The sequence below is a fragment of the Onychostruthus taczanowskii genome, unplaced genomic scaffold (genome assembly GCF_017590055.1).
Source record: "Onychostruthus taczanowskii isolate IOZ18803 unplaced genomic scaffold, ASM1759005v1 scaffold38, whole genome shotgun sequence".
Lineage (NCBI taxonomy): Eukaryota > Metazoa > Chordata > Aves > Passeriformes > Passeridae > Onychostruthus > Onychostruthus taczanowskii.
This window is the reverse complement of record NW_024501237.1, coordinates 5606114-5621275: the sequence shown is the minus strand read 5'-3', so window position 1 is coordinate 5621275 and position 15162 is coordinate 5606114. Positions and strand designations below refer to the sequence as shown.

Sequence of the window (15162 nt, the reverse complement as noted above, 5' to 3'; positions counted from 1 at the left end):
AAGTGGAAATGGTCAATAACTCGGCAATACCTACTGGTGTTATCAATAATTGCTTGTAGCCAACTTTGTAGTAAAAAATGGTTATGGACTAGCCAGTCACATTTGGATGTTCTGTGTGTCTCTGGGGAAGGACAGATGCCAGCCACACATAGCAGTATTATCAGAGTTATTCATAACAATGGCCATTTGTGTGATTTCACAGCTGCAATTAATTATGGCTTTTAGAAATTATTTTTCATGTAGGGGAATTAATAAAAACCTCCTGATAATTTTTTGTTCGTACCAATTCTGTGCCTTTTCTACCTCTTGGTGTGAAGGAACCAGAAAGTTGGGACAGGGCCATTCTTGGGATGCCTTTTGGAAAGCATCTGTTTACTGATGGAGCCAGTGGGCTCAGACAGGTTTTTTTTTCAGTAGGGAAGTTAGCATTGTAACAACCATGAATTTGTGAACAACTGAGGTAAGGCAACACCTAAGGTAGATGTCTAAGCTTTGAAACTTAGGAATAAAATGCATAATTTGTTCAGTTCATAAACCGTTCGTGGAAGATTGCAGCAGTTCTGCCTTAAAATATTTATCTCAAATTTTCGGGTTATCAAGGATATACTGAGAAATATTTTAAAAGTGATCACTGCCCTTGATGGAAAGAGTAACTACAAATGCTCCAATGCAGTTTTTTCATATTCTCTAAAATATTTTGTTCCCGGTACCTAATACAGACATTTCAGTTGAGAATAAAGCCGAATTTCAAAGGAGATGCAGTTTTCATTTTATAAGATGTGTAGCAGCTGTCTGACTTTCTATTTAAACTACAAAATCACTGTTGTAGACTCAGTATAGAAATGACCAAAAGATAAAAAAGTGCTTAAGATTTTTTGGCTAAACATGCTACTCTTATTTTGGTAATAATGACATTAATTCAGGTAGGAGTTTGAATCATTGCATTGCAAAATATTTTTCTTTGTTTACGTGCTGCTCATGCAAGAATATACCTTGCCACAAAATCCCACTGTGTTACACTATTATGCAAATTTCCTTTTTTGTTAATACTTACTAGCTTAATGTTAAATACAGAGAAGAAGGAACAGAGGAAGGGAACTTAATCTTCCATAGATCTCCTATGTGTGGGCTTATCAAATTGCTGATATCCTTTCTTCTACGAGACCAGTCGTCTTCAGTAAAACAACTGAGTTAAATGTTTTATTAGGACTGTATTTTCCTGAGTACTTCATCCTGGTATCGATAACCAAGTAGAGAAATAGAGTAAAATGCCCACTTTTGTTACAACAATAATGAAGTATTGGCAGTGCATTTCTGAAACACAGGCACACACAAAGGAAAAATGAAATAGTTATTTTAAATTTTTTCTGTAAGTAATGCTCAGTTTCTTAAGTATTTCATGCTTAAAACAATTTGTAAAATACAGCAGGCAAAACTAAATGTAATTGCTTGAAATAGTTACTTAGCAAGTAAAAAATCACCAATCATGTAAATGGTTTTGATGTCCCTTTCATTGATTTGAAATCTGTGTTACCTCATGTAGAACATGGAGTTAGTTTCCTACTTAATATGTTTGCTGTCCTCTTCCTTTCTTATGTTGTCAAAGCAGGCCTGAATTCTGTATCTTTCTAATAACTTCATATACATCTTTATTCTCAGATGTGTGCACCCCTGTGATCAAACAATGTCACTGGTGAAAGTGCATTTCATAATTTACTTTTTATATCCAAGTGTTTGCTGAAAAACCTCTAAAGATAAAGCCAGCACTTGTAGAGTTAATATGTTATTAGGAGGACAGGAAATCTGGCAACTATTGCAGAAACTAGACCTAATGGTGCACACAAACAATTTGTCAGTCTTGGTAAATGTGAATAGCTTTCCGCAAAGTGGCTGCATTCGCTTTGTTTGAACAGCCTAAACTTTTCCTTTTCGAACTTTAAATCTTAGAAGTGAAATGTGATCCCCATATTGAATCAAAATAATTTAATTCAAAACATATTATGATTGGAACAAGGCTGATGTGAAAAGAAACTTTAGAATAAAAAAAAAAAGTTGAAAGGGCTTTCATATATTTAGCAGGAAAATTTGAAACAGTTCTAATTAGGCTGAAAAAACCAGCCTTCTTCATTGTAACTTACAAAGGTCATATATCAGTGTTAAGGCAGCATTTCTAACTTGTGTCTGAAAGCCTGAACATGCAAACATCATTCCAGTTGTTTAGTTTTGGTGGGTTTGGGATTTTGTTTTGAATGCATGTGCACACACGTATTTCCAAGCCAGAACACGTATTAGTTTAAAGTCCTTAGCTGCCGCTGCAGTTATGCGGGTTTTTGGTTGTGTTCAAGAACAGTATTTTTCACCTGAAATTTGTAGCTTTGCTAAAAATGTGTGAAATCCTAATTCGTGCGTTTCTGTTCATACATAAATATTTTTCACGTGGAACATAAGAGACTCCATTTTAAGCATTTCAGAGGAAATTCTTCCAGAGGGGAATTAAAATGTTTAAGGTAACAGGCAATTATTTTTACTTGAGATTTATTTCTTACTTGCTGATGAAGTGTATTCGTGAGTTGGTTGGTTTAGTTGTTTGGATTTAATTTTTTTGGTTGTGTTTTCCAATTGAATAAACAGGAAAGATTATTCGTGTACAAGCAGTTTTGGTTTCTCAACAAAGTTTCTCCTTTCATTTTAACATTTCATAAACCACATTTTGTATGAGTTGGACACTTTTTCTGTCATTCAAATAAGAATTGCGTGCATGTTTTATGCTGTGCTTCAAAATTACTTTGCTTTAATCAGCATAGAAATAGGGCAAGTAAGTCTGTCATTTATTTCTGAATAGCTTGACTATGAATATATATCTGTGCTAATGAAAAAAAGTGCAGTTAAACCTTTCATCTAATTTCAGCATTAGAACGTCCCAAACTCAAGCACAACATATATTCATTTTTAGTAGACATCACTGCATATGCTGTATGTCACTGCATAAAATCTAAAGCAGAAATAAATGTAGAGGGCAAGAGCCATAGTAGTCACTTCAAAGATACAAATCTTGATTACGAAGGTATAATATTGTTTGGGAAAATATATCGTGATAAATTTTTAGAGACTCTGTACTGGACAAAGTAAAAAATCATTCCCAGCCTGCTAGTTTTATGTTTTTTATTGTTCTATCCCTATTCTACCAAATCATTTGTATTAGTATTAGACTGATGTTAATCTTTGGTTGCCAGCAATAAATTATTCTCTGTTCAATTCTTCCAAAGAACAGGACAGAAAAAGATGCTCATAAAATAGTGAGTTGTTCACAATAAGATAGTTTTGATTGCACGTATTTCGTGACATCGGATTGTGCATTCAGAAAGTATTTATGAATAAACTAAAATTTCCTATTTAGATCAAAGCTTCTATTTGTTGATGCGTCTGAAGTGTTTCTACCTTGGGAATAGAGAAATGAAAGTTACTAATAGGTGTTTGTGTTTGACATCTGTATACTGTACTTTTTAGCATATCTCAAGTGTTTTAGTCTCTGCCTAATAGATCTCATTAAAGAAACAGATATCAGCCCCAAGACAGTTTGTCAAAGTTAATATGAGTCCCCTGTGGATAGAATTGACAGTCTGTATGTGGCTTCACGTGACTGCCTTTCCATGGGCTTGTTTGATCCATTAACAATTGGGCATTGATCCCCGATTAATTTTACAATAACTCCATGGGTTTGGGTATTGCTTTATATGCTGGACATTTTCGGGGTTTTCCTTGTTGTGCGTATTTCCCTCAGAGCACAGGGTGAGCAACGAGTTCACTCTGCCCTGGGGGTGCTGGCAATTCCTTGGTTTGCTCCAGGAGCAGTATGGAAGGATGTTCCTATCCCATGGCTGCGTGCTGGGTTTCACTGAAGCCTTAACAAGCACTGCCTGTCCTAGATGAAGTTGAGGCTGAAGTAATCCTAAATGCTGAACCATCAATAGGCTTGGCTTAGGTTTGCAAGAGGTAAATGCTAAAAGCAGTGTTTAAAAACAACAAGGCAAAAACCCTTCTTTTTGTAACCAAATATTTCTGCAAATCACAATGTCTTCATTTCTCAGATGCTTTCTTAAGGAGGACCCATATTTAAATATACCAGTGCAAAGTGCATCACGTTGATCCAGCATGTTGTTATTTTCCTTGGAAGTCTGTTCTTTAGCCATTACACAAGCTGTTAATTATTGTTCCCCCATTGATTATGTCATAGCATTAGCACTTGCCTCTAACCAAGAGTTTAACTGTGAACCTGAAATACCAGGCAAGCTTATTTGACCTTTGAATTTATGTGCTGTTTGGTCTGTTCTTCAAAGTCCTGATGCTGACTATAGCTGGTTTTCAGTTATCTCTTTCACTTGAGATTTGGCAGCTAAGATTTTAAAATGGCTTAATAAGGAAAAAAAAAATGCTTTTGAATCTGTAAAAATTTCAAATGCAAAATAACTTCAAATTTGAAAAAGAAAAGTGAGATCAGGATGGCTCCCAACCATTTCCTGAGAAGGCAAAGTGTTCTAGTTTTGCTCTTAAAGGGGGAAAAAAAAATCACATTTATACAGACATTAATCTAAGGAGCTTGCAGTGGTATTCCTTTAATTATTCAGGTCCAAATGCTTTGTGAGGGTAATATGACTCAGGGAAAATCTAGCTTTTGTGGAAAAGGAGAATATGAAGAACTTCAACACATTCTGAATATTTACTTATGTACCTATAAAAAAATCTCAAGTTCCTAACATTCTTGTTTTCTTGGTGTTAAATAGTTATAATGATAACAGTATGTAGGTTCCAGGGTTAATTTGTTTTTTTTTTTTAGCAGGATAGCATGAAAATTAATTCTTATCATTGTAATTTGCTGAGCCCTGTAGAATTTTATGGCTGCATATTGCAGTATTATGGACACTCATGAGACTCCTGACTGGTTTTACCTTATTAAACAATTTTGAAATCATTAATTTTTAATTGGCCTGCTCATGGTTTTTTATAGTTTTAATTGTGTGTCTGTGTCTAAATATTGGGTGTTTTTTAAATTGAAAAGAAAAAAATGTCCCGGCAAAGCATATATGTTGTAAGGTATTGCTATATGATCATCCCAACAGATATTCTACTGTGTGGTGATTCATTTTAAAGAATGCTTTCAGCAATTCAGTATCCTAATAAAAGTAATAATAAAAAAAGAATGATTTGATGTCTAAGATATGTACAGGTCTTTTCTTGATTGAAAGTTCTAATTAAGTGAATCGAGGAAAATTAACTGAAATTAGCTGTCAGAAAGTCACATTTAAATGAATGATGATCTGGAGTGGCAGTAAACATTTAAATGATATAAATTGCCATTTAAGTGTATGGTTTAATGTTTGTCATGCATTAATATGACATGAGACTGCAGTGACAATCAAGCAGCTTGCTCTAATTTGAACATATTTAGGGCTTTTGTGTGGAGTGCACCACACAAATTAAGACAATTGCTGGTTTTATGTGTCAATTTAAATGTTGTTTTCAGGCATCGGTTAATGAAACAAACCCATCATTTTTGTGTGCAAAAATTGCAGAGTGATTTCCTTGGTTTCCCGATTAATTTCAACTTCTTCTGCTCAAAATTAGGAATTTCCTTTGCAAGGAAAATGCCATTGATTTTGCTAGATGAAGAGAATATCGGTTTGTTTTTTCATTTGGTAATTCAAATCAGAAATACATTGAATCCTCTGTATAAAATAGGAAAAAACAAATCCTGATAGTGATTTAATCTACATAAATTTACTCTTTAGATGGCAATGATTTTTAGGTTACCTTTTAATATAGTGGTTTTTGGACCCTCTTGTCTTGGGGATTGGGTTGTAACTGGTTAACATTTTCAGAAAAGCAGCTTAATCATCCAGCATAGCACTTCTGTGTGGGTTTTTGTATAGGTTTATACACAAGAAATGCATTAATGTGGTGGCAGTTTGATATTTCCATCCTGTTAAAAAATTCTTACCCTAGCATCCCTGGTTAGTTAGTCCTGTTCTCAAATTCTATAAATCTTCTCGCTGGCTGTCAGAATCAGATAATCCTGCTGTTGTTATTCAACATGCAGATCACACAGGACAGCACAATTTCATTTTGAGAGTTCATAAAAACATAGCCTGTCTGTAAGTGGAATACTTTCCACTTGCTGCCTTTTTTTTTTTTTTAAATTCTTTTTTTTCCACTATTACAGTTTAAAAAGTGAGATCACAGTAAGTGGGAAGCAGGGCATGAGACTGGCATCTATCACAAGGCCCACCTTTTTCTGGGTAGATTGTCTAAAATACTCTTACCAATTCTGTATTTAGACTTGTTAAGATAATTTGGCATGCTATAAAACAAAAATGTCCTGCTACTACCAAATGATGACTATCTGGCAAACTCAAGTTTGTGTTTTGTGTGTGGTTTTTTTCACAGGCATTAGAAAGTGAGTTTGTCTCCTGCCAACTTCACCAGTGGATTGACCTGATTTTTGGCTACAAACAGCAAGGGCCAGAGGCTGTTAGGTCCCTGAATGTATTCTACTATTTGACTTATGAAGGAGCTGTTAATTTAAGTTCAATAACGGATTCTGTACTGAGAGAGGTAAGTTTGTACTTTATAAATACAGAAAAGGCTTCGATAACCATTGCAGTGTTGAAACTGTAAAGACTCCACATTGTTCAAGGCTTCTGGTGAATGTTCAATTTCTTTGTGTTTTCTTGTGGTTTGGCCACAGGCCAGTCGAATGCAAGGTGCCTGAACCAGTTGTCACAGCATGCAGAATTAATAGAACAAGGATGCAAGTTGTTCTTAAACTTTGCGCACCTGGATTTCAGCCCAAGCTGGATGCCAATAAAAAAATAAAAGTTGAAGGATTACTTCAGTTGCTGAGTTCAGTCATTTTGTTCCCTGATACCAGACCTTAGTGGCAGTGAGCAACGTTGATTTGGCTTGTGCTTCTGAATTTACTTCTGCACTTTTTAACAGCTCTCTTTAAGTGCAGTCTTGCATATGTAGCAAACGTCAGAGTTTTGTAGCCTCAGATACTTTAATTTGGTTTGCTAGCAAATTAAGATAACCTGGCTTGTGTTTTTCAGATGCAAAAGAAAATATTTCAGCATTTCAAAGATCAGTAGCTTTACTCAGACTCAGCATCATTCAGAAAATCTATTTGCCAAAGTATCTCACCGAATATTGTGTGTTTGAAAGTTCCTCCTCCACCACCTAAACAGCTGTTTAAAAAAGGGCCGGGTGGCGTGATTAAAATAGATTTTTGATTGATTTTATGTCTTCTCTTCAGACACTGTATTGGTACCAAGTATAGGTGCAAGTACATTAATTATAGAATAAATGTAAGTGGTACCTGGTTGTAAAATATTCGGAGTCCGTGAAAACAAAGTAATATGAATCTTATCAACTGTTTTATTTACAGGTGACACAGGGACTGGCTTAATAGCAAAGTGATGGCTCAGTGTTGTCATTGCATGGCTTGCCATCAGTCTGCAAACTGCATCTTAGTATATTTAAACCTTAAATACATATGTTGCACATAAATACCCTTAATCAAGCAAAGAAGAGGGATACTGGACCATGTGGCTTACAAGAAAAAATGTCATCTGGGTTTGGAAAAATTTTTGACCGAAGAGGCATCTAGTAGATGTTCACTGTGCCATGTTTTCAGTTCATTGGTAGTGCGTTTGCTCACTCTACATTGGCAAGGAATTATTCTTACCTTTTAGGAGTATTTATTGGACTCTTGAAGTGATTGGTTAAAGTGTGAGCTGAAATGTAGGCTGGGTATTGTATATAAATTGTTCTAAATTTTGTTATGAAATTAACCATCATTGAACCTTTATTTATTAAACTAATAATTGAAGTAACACTAGTGAAAGAAGCAGTCTTGACACACAGTTTTTGTGTAGTTTACATTTTTCTTGAACAGTTCCTTTATCACATTTATTGTGATCTGTTTAACTTGTGTTATAGCCTGAAAAAATTTTAGGACCAGGGAAGTTACAAATATTTGGAAGTGTGGATCATCTCAGCAAGGCATTCACTTTGTTACCAAATATTTTGAATTTGTCACATTTTTTAATAGTACTTTGCTACAATGTTTCTTATTTTTTATTGTTCTGTGCTGTCTGAACTGACTAAAAAATGAAAACAGGAGAGAGAGAATTGTGGTGTTGTTGAGTTCACAATAATGGAGTAGCTTAGCAGCAGCAGAATTTTGAAACACTGCTGATGGTGTCAAAAATACACACTGATGAATGCAGGCAGCAGAATGAATGCTGTCTTGTAGCACTTCTGTTCCAAGTTGCTTGAAGGATTGGCCCAATGGAATATTTTTATTTAGGATTTTTAAGCATGCCACTAAAACAGCAAAAGGTCTCCTGCTTAGTTAGGTATCCCTAGCCATTTACATGTGTTTTGTAAAGTGTATTTATTATTATGTAAATGTGTACATGTAATTTTAAATGACAGCTCTGATGCAGTACTGATACTGCAGAAATTTAATGACTCTTATCACCAATGGTGACTTACTCTGGTTTTACTTATGGGTAGAGATGAAAGTAATGAAAAATCCGTTTGTGTGTATTTCTATGAGCATAATCATTCTATATCTATGTGCTAAATGAATTTATCATGCACCTTTGACAGCCTCACCTTCTTCCTGCTTGCTAATCTGTCTCCCTGAGGACCTGTGCTAACATTCTGTGCTACCAAGCAGCTTCAATCAGCATTTATTTTTCTCCTGCAGTCAGCCTACCAAAAAATATCTCTTCCTTTCTCCACCAAATTCCTGGTTAGAGCTCAAATGAATTTCTGATGTGGACAATTTACAGCATTTTTAGGCAGGCGCAGCACCTCAGACTTAGTATCTTTTTATTAGGCAAGTATTAAACTGGATTTCTTGGTTTCAAAAATTATGAGTTTACTTTTTCCTCTTGATACGATTTAGGTTTGGGTCTTTAAATCTTGACAATTTTAGCAGAAAAAGTATTTTTATTTGCAAAGAGAAACTCCTATATATTCTGAGAGCTGCAAGTTATTGAGGCTTTCAGGTATCATATGGAAACAATAGCAAGTGCTTAAACCTTGGCAATTTCCCCACACAGATAGTGCTGAGTCTGTACCACATCAGCAATGAGAGGCCTATGATGCATGCGTTTCTGAGGTATCTCCACAGATATAGACATGGGTATTGGTGACCTAACTCATCAAAGGGGCCACACACAGAACAATGGTGGAAGGCACTGAGGAGTGGAGGGGTGTAGGTTAATGCAGAATTTCCTTAGGTCTCCTAAATGGCTCCGACTGGCACCTTTATTTTTATAGGCAGTCAGGTTATATATATTACAAGAAGGAAGTACTCGTCTAGGAAGGAAAACTACTTGATTAAAACCATATTCCACCTTTCTTTTTTTTTTTTTCTAACTGAAAACCTAGAACTTTTACATGCTCTTATACTGCTGTGAACAATTTTTTCCTGCCATTCTTTCTGCCTATGGGAATAAAGGAAGTAAAGTATTTTGAAAGGATCTGACTGCCATAATAGAAAATTTTAAACTAAAATGCAAACCATGGGCCACATGCTACCTTTTGGCAGATAAACCCTGGGGAGTGCAAAGCTTGCATAATTCAAAGGCAAATCTCAGGGGGAGGGGAGTAGATCAAGAGAGAGGGGTTTGAGTCGCAGCCAGTGGGGGAAGGGAGCTGCAGCCAGGAGAAGCAAGGCAAGGGATCCAGTATCCCTGCTGGCATATTGGTGCACTGCTCATCCTGCAGAGACCATTCCTTGCTCCTCCTCTTCCCTTCCAAGCATTTTGATAGTGCTGTCAGTGTGTCTTGCTGAAGGAGGTGACAGCTGCAGAGGGAAGTTGCTGTTCAGTGGGCAAGCAGTAAATATCCTGGTGAAAAACTGCATTTGCCAGCAGAGCTCTGCTGTGTCACTGCCTTCTGTTGACTTGCTCTTGAGCACCACGTTTTGATCTGTGGAACTCCCAATCACAAGATCTGCTGTGGAAGGGCTCTTTTTTTGCCTGGATGGAAGGGACAAGGAGTCATTTAGCACAGACAAATGTCATCCAACTGTTCTGGAGAGAATTCACAGCACCTTCTTATCACAAATTCTGCTCTCTTTTTGCCATAGCTGTCCAAGAATGGAGTGAAAAAAAAAAGTAGAATTAGATTTAAGTCGCTCAGACAAGTGACTGATTAGGAGCTGAAGCACAATCCATACAAAATAATTTGTATCTAGGACTGATTGGTGGGTATTTCATCAGTGTTGGTAAGAAGAACAGAAATTCCTCTTCTTTCTGGCTTAGTGTAAGAAAGGACTACATGAATGTGGGCTGCCCTCAATTACTGCTTAAAAGTCCATTTCACCACTGATATCCCTATGTAGTTAGTGTAAACACTGGATAAAAACAAAGAAAAGAAACAAAGTTAGTAGCAGGAAGATGAAATATTATTTGGAGAATGCATCCTTGATTTGTACCGGAAGTACAAATTGTATTTTTATATTAGATTTGTACTTCCCTACCCTTCAGGAAGCATCCTGAATTTTATCCATGATTATCAAAAAGCCACATTTGAAAAAGAAAACCCAAAAACCAAAACAAAACCATCTGATATGATCTTTGAAGTCAGCAATTAGGGAAGACTAATAATTTTTAAATTAGCAATAATATCTCTAAAAATATAAGTCCCATTAAATAATAACATTGAGTGACTTGCTTTTAGCCTTAGATGATTCTGTTGTTTTATACTTCTTCCTCTGAAGAGAAGGTGACTTTTTTTTACATGAGGGTGGTCTGTTTAACATTAAGAAGCAAGCTTTCTCCATTTGTTGGCACCTTTCTTTCTGTTGATGATATTTCATTTCCATATGAACTGAGGACTTTCAAAAATTATGAAGAATCAGCTTCGACATAGCATTTGGCTTGTTATTTGAATGTGCCACTTCTGATTATATATATAAAAAAGATTATTCTTTTCTTTTCAGTTTTCAGGCATATGGGGTAAATTATTTAATGGATAATAGCTTTTAAATGTTATTTAAGATTAATATCTTTGGGTAAGTTTTATGCGTCTTAGGTCTATCTCTTATGAGTCTTATTTTATTTTTAAATATTTATGGTTTGAAAGACTTCTGTGCCCAAAAGAAGTTACAAGGATGTTTAGTTTACATGACCCCAGCTTCATGACAGCAGTAGCAGATCTGATATCTTATCCCAGAGAAAGCATTTTTGGCCTCTTCTTTAGGTCTGATCATGGTGGGAGTTAATAGCATATTTCAGCTTTTACTTAGCTGAAGAACCCTGACAACAGTGAATCTTTCACGGAGTATAAACACGATTTGTATTTATAACATAGTTAACATTTACTAAATAGTTGGGAAAATGATCAGTCTGGATTTGGCAGGTTGGGCAACAGTCTTTGTTGTGGCTGTGATGAGTTTTAAAATGTAGGATAAAATGGTTATAAAATAACTGTCACAGAGCAGTAAATTTCCATGTGCTGTATTCGTTAAGTAACAAATTCACGGAGACAACATTCAAAGTACCGTAGAAACAATCTTTGAATTGTCTCTGGCTGGAAGTGTGCTGCACAGATGGCATGTTTGGTGTTGTACAGCATGGGAACAGTGGGAAAAGCCAAATAAATGTTTAACTTTGGTCTCATTTTAATTGCAAATCTGTTTTAAACTACCCTTGTATGAAACTGGAATTGAGAAGGCTCAATATTTAAAGGATTGTAGAGTGATTTAATGGCTAAGGAGATGTGGACTTGGCAATGCATCCAAGCCCATGCCTTGGTCTTCTCCTGGGGCGGTACCCATAGTAGGATTGTGTAACAGAGGCAGGGCCTCCTGTGAGGGCAGGTACCACTGCTCAGTGAAATCAGCTTGTCTGGGCATCAGGACTCTCCCATGAAAGGCTGCAGTATTTCCTTCTGGTGAAAGGAGCATCAAATAACAGGAGCACCACTCCTGCCACCCATTTGTATCAGTTACCTATTAGTTCTCACATCCCTGCTCACACTGTGACCTGCTCGTGGTGTTGGAGTAAATGAGCAAAATGAGCATAAGCAAGTGCTTACTGTGATTATCTGGGAGGTGTGGCACTCCTTTGATTCCATTCAGCTTAGAGTTTGATGTGATGAATGGGGATTTATTGTGCTTTTTCTTAACTTACATATTTACTACAATGCTTACAAACAGACATGAAAAATATTCAGCTGGGTTCTGATCCAGAAAAATATTTGACCTTGTTGTTCTCTTTTATTTTCATTACAGGGTAGATTGTAGTTTTACCTGCTGATTCTCGTTCTCTGTCCAGCAGGAAAAGGAGAGATATTTTAGAGTTAATTGAATAAGGACTGGGATGCTCCAAGTATAAGGATTTAAAAAACTGGCAGGAAGTAGTAAAGTTTTCTGGAAGGAGGTAACTCATGAGAATTAGTTCTTCAGCTCTGAGTGCTTTTTCCCCTCAGCCTTTGAAATTCAAGGCATAGAAATCTTCAGCGCAGCCAGTTCTCTCACCAGTCTGTTCTCTCACCTCTTGCTTGACCTGTCTTGGGTCAAAGAGAGCTCTGTAAGAGCCAGAGAGGTCTTGAGACCCCCTGGGCTCCTTACATTTTCATTTGTGCCTGGCTGGTCAGTCTTAGCTGACGTATTTGTTGGCCACCATTAAATAAGAAAGAGTAATAGAAAGGTAAATAAGGTATGGATAAAAGTGAGTTAATAATACTTCAAAATTAACTCCTTTTGATAGAAATAGTTTCTATTTTTAAACTACTTTTTCCTCTTCCATATGTGGAAAGGATGAGATATACTTGTATGTAATAGCTACAGTTACACACCAAATCACTTAGCCTTGAAAGAAACATGGAAGTGAACAGGCTACAGGAATTTTTTATTTCATCAACATGCTTTGATTATTTGTAGCTTCTTTATGCTGTTCAAATGGTCTCTGTACTGACTTTCATAGTAATTGGGAAACAAAACATTTTTGTTTGGAATATTTTCGTTCTATGTGCTTGTTGCAGCCCAGGGTGTCTAACCTAGGCATCATTGTTCCCACTGTGGCCATAGATGTGTGTGCTGTTTACTTACCAAAATTCCTTATTTTAATTATTAGTTATATTTGATAAATAGCTGCTGCTTGAGTGAAAAAGCTTGTGGTCATGCCAGAGATGTTTTCCTCAAGCAGTTATCTAAAAATCAAGTCTCAGTTAAATGCTACATTCTATTAAATAACAACAAAAAGTTCATTTGTTGCAGTAGAAAACCCTGAGATAGCATTGCACCCTAAGTTTGGAAACAGCAAGTTTGGTCTTGCAGGTAGTGGTTATGAGAGATTAAATAAATGTATTTCATAGCTTAAGAAAATGAGTTGTTTATTTCTTTTTCACAATTGTTGCAGATTCTGAAAGGTGATCAGAGAAGGCAGTTTAAAGACCACTACATTTTGGATTTTGACATCTGTGTATTAACTCCTTCAGATTGAAATGTTTTATTTTAGTCAAGCTTTTTTACTTAATAAATAGAGATGACATCAATGTTTAGGAAATTCTGTGGACTGTTAACAGATTGGAATTGATTGCTTTTTTCCACAGGAAAAGGTTTAATATAAGAAAATTTGGGACTGTTTAGCTATCTAGAGAAGCAAAAGAATAATGCCAGAAATTGAAGTTTGAGGGTATTGTGCATGGCAGTGCACAATACCCTCAGTACTTTCTCTGTGATAACTATTGATTTGAAATGAAAGCACTGAGTTGCTCTCTTGAAATCTTCAGCTGCCACAGAAAAGAAAAGTGGGAAACAATTTTGGTTGTGGTGCTCAAATAAAACAGAAACTGTTATATTTTAAAAAAGTAATTCCAGGGTAGCTTAGGCTTTTGCTTGTACTGACTCCAGTTTTATTTCCAGGTCCTTAAATTGATCTTTACTCTCCTTTTAGACTCTTCCCTTTTTATTTTGTCAGTCTCTTTGAAGTACTACCAGACCTGTTTTTGTAGTACTAGTGTTTTTTATCTGCTTCTTTCCAGTAGCCAAAGATTTAGGTGTTTTGAATGAGCACATCAGTGTTCCAGACAGAGATACTGTTTGAAATTATCCATGAACCCAGTGCCTCTGAACATTATTGAGTGACATTTGTTTCTGTTGGTTGTGTCTGCTCTGACTAACTGGTTTCTTTCAGATTGGCAGCTGGGATTACGCTGCAGTAGATGGACAGCTGCGTGAGCTGGAGATTGCAGCCAGGCCAGGCTGTGCCTCTGTTTAATATGCCTGGAATGTATATATGCACATTGGAGCAACTTGCGCAGCCCTGAGGGGCTTCTATTTGTATTCTCACAAACTGTGATTACTTCCCGTTTTATTTTAATGAGTGCCATGTTATTGTCACGCTGATTTGTCTGGAGAAAGAGACTTCATTTTTTCTTTTTTCTCACAGAAAATTCCTTAATGTAGTTTAAGAGCAGTTTAGTGGTTTTGTTTGTAAAGATGTGGTGGAAGACATCCTCTGCAGTTCTCCTTTCGCCACTTTTCTGATGTGAACAGGATAATGTATTATTCATATATTGATTTCAAACAACTTGAGGAAAAAAAAGTAATCCTGCTTAGGGTAACTCCTTCCCATCCATATATCTGTAGTTGGATTTTATAAACAACAAGTGGTTAGACCAGTAACCAGTCTTCAGACAACTCTGGTATTTTCAGAACTGATATTTTCTGGTATTTTCAGGCAGAAGGAGGTGAATCTGGGGGGTGATAAAAGAAAAGAAATATATTACACAGCAGATATATTTCTTACAAGGAAGATACAAAGAAGGAAGAAAAAAAGGCGAATTTCTATTTGATGGCTTTAATTTCTCCACGTATCTGTCATTTTTTTTTGTGTAATGAGGCCCACAGTTTTGTTACAGACCTCACTAACACACAGCAGCAGGCAAAGGTTGTGCACTTTTTGCTTCATCCCAAGTTGCTCTTGTGCCCTAATAAGGCCCCCCTCTGCGGGCTGCTGACAGTATTTCTGCCCACGCTTCGGCTCTGGAGCCATAACCCTGAGGTGCTGGGCTTGGAGCTGTACCTGCTTTAGTGGGCAGCAACAGGCACCTTCTTCATTCTGCTTGGTTAGCAGGGGGTAC

The 15162-nt window shown here is 36.4% G+C and overlaps 1 protein-coding gene across 4 annotated transcripts in view; it reads left to right on the top strand.

The window, feature by feature from the left end:
• Window positions 1–15162, top strand: part of LRBA (LPS responsive beige-like anchor protein) — a 369042-nt gene that overhangs the window by 308585 nt on the left and 45295 nt on the right. For all 4 annotated transcript variants that reach the window (XM_041411918.1, XM_041411916.1, XM_041411917.1 and 1 more), the window contains exon 48: window positions 6442–6609. In XM_041411918.1, coding sequence (XP_041267852.1) covers window positions 6442–6609 — 168 coding nt within the window. The remainder of the gene's footprint in view (window positions 1–6441; window positions 6610–15162) is intronic.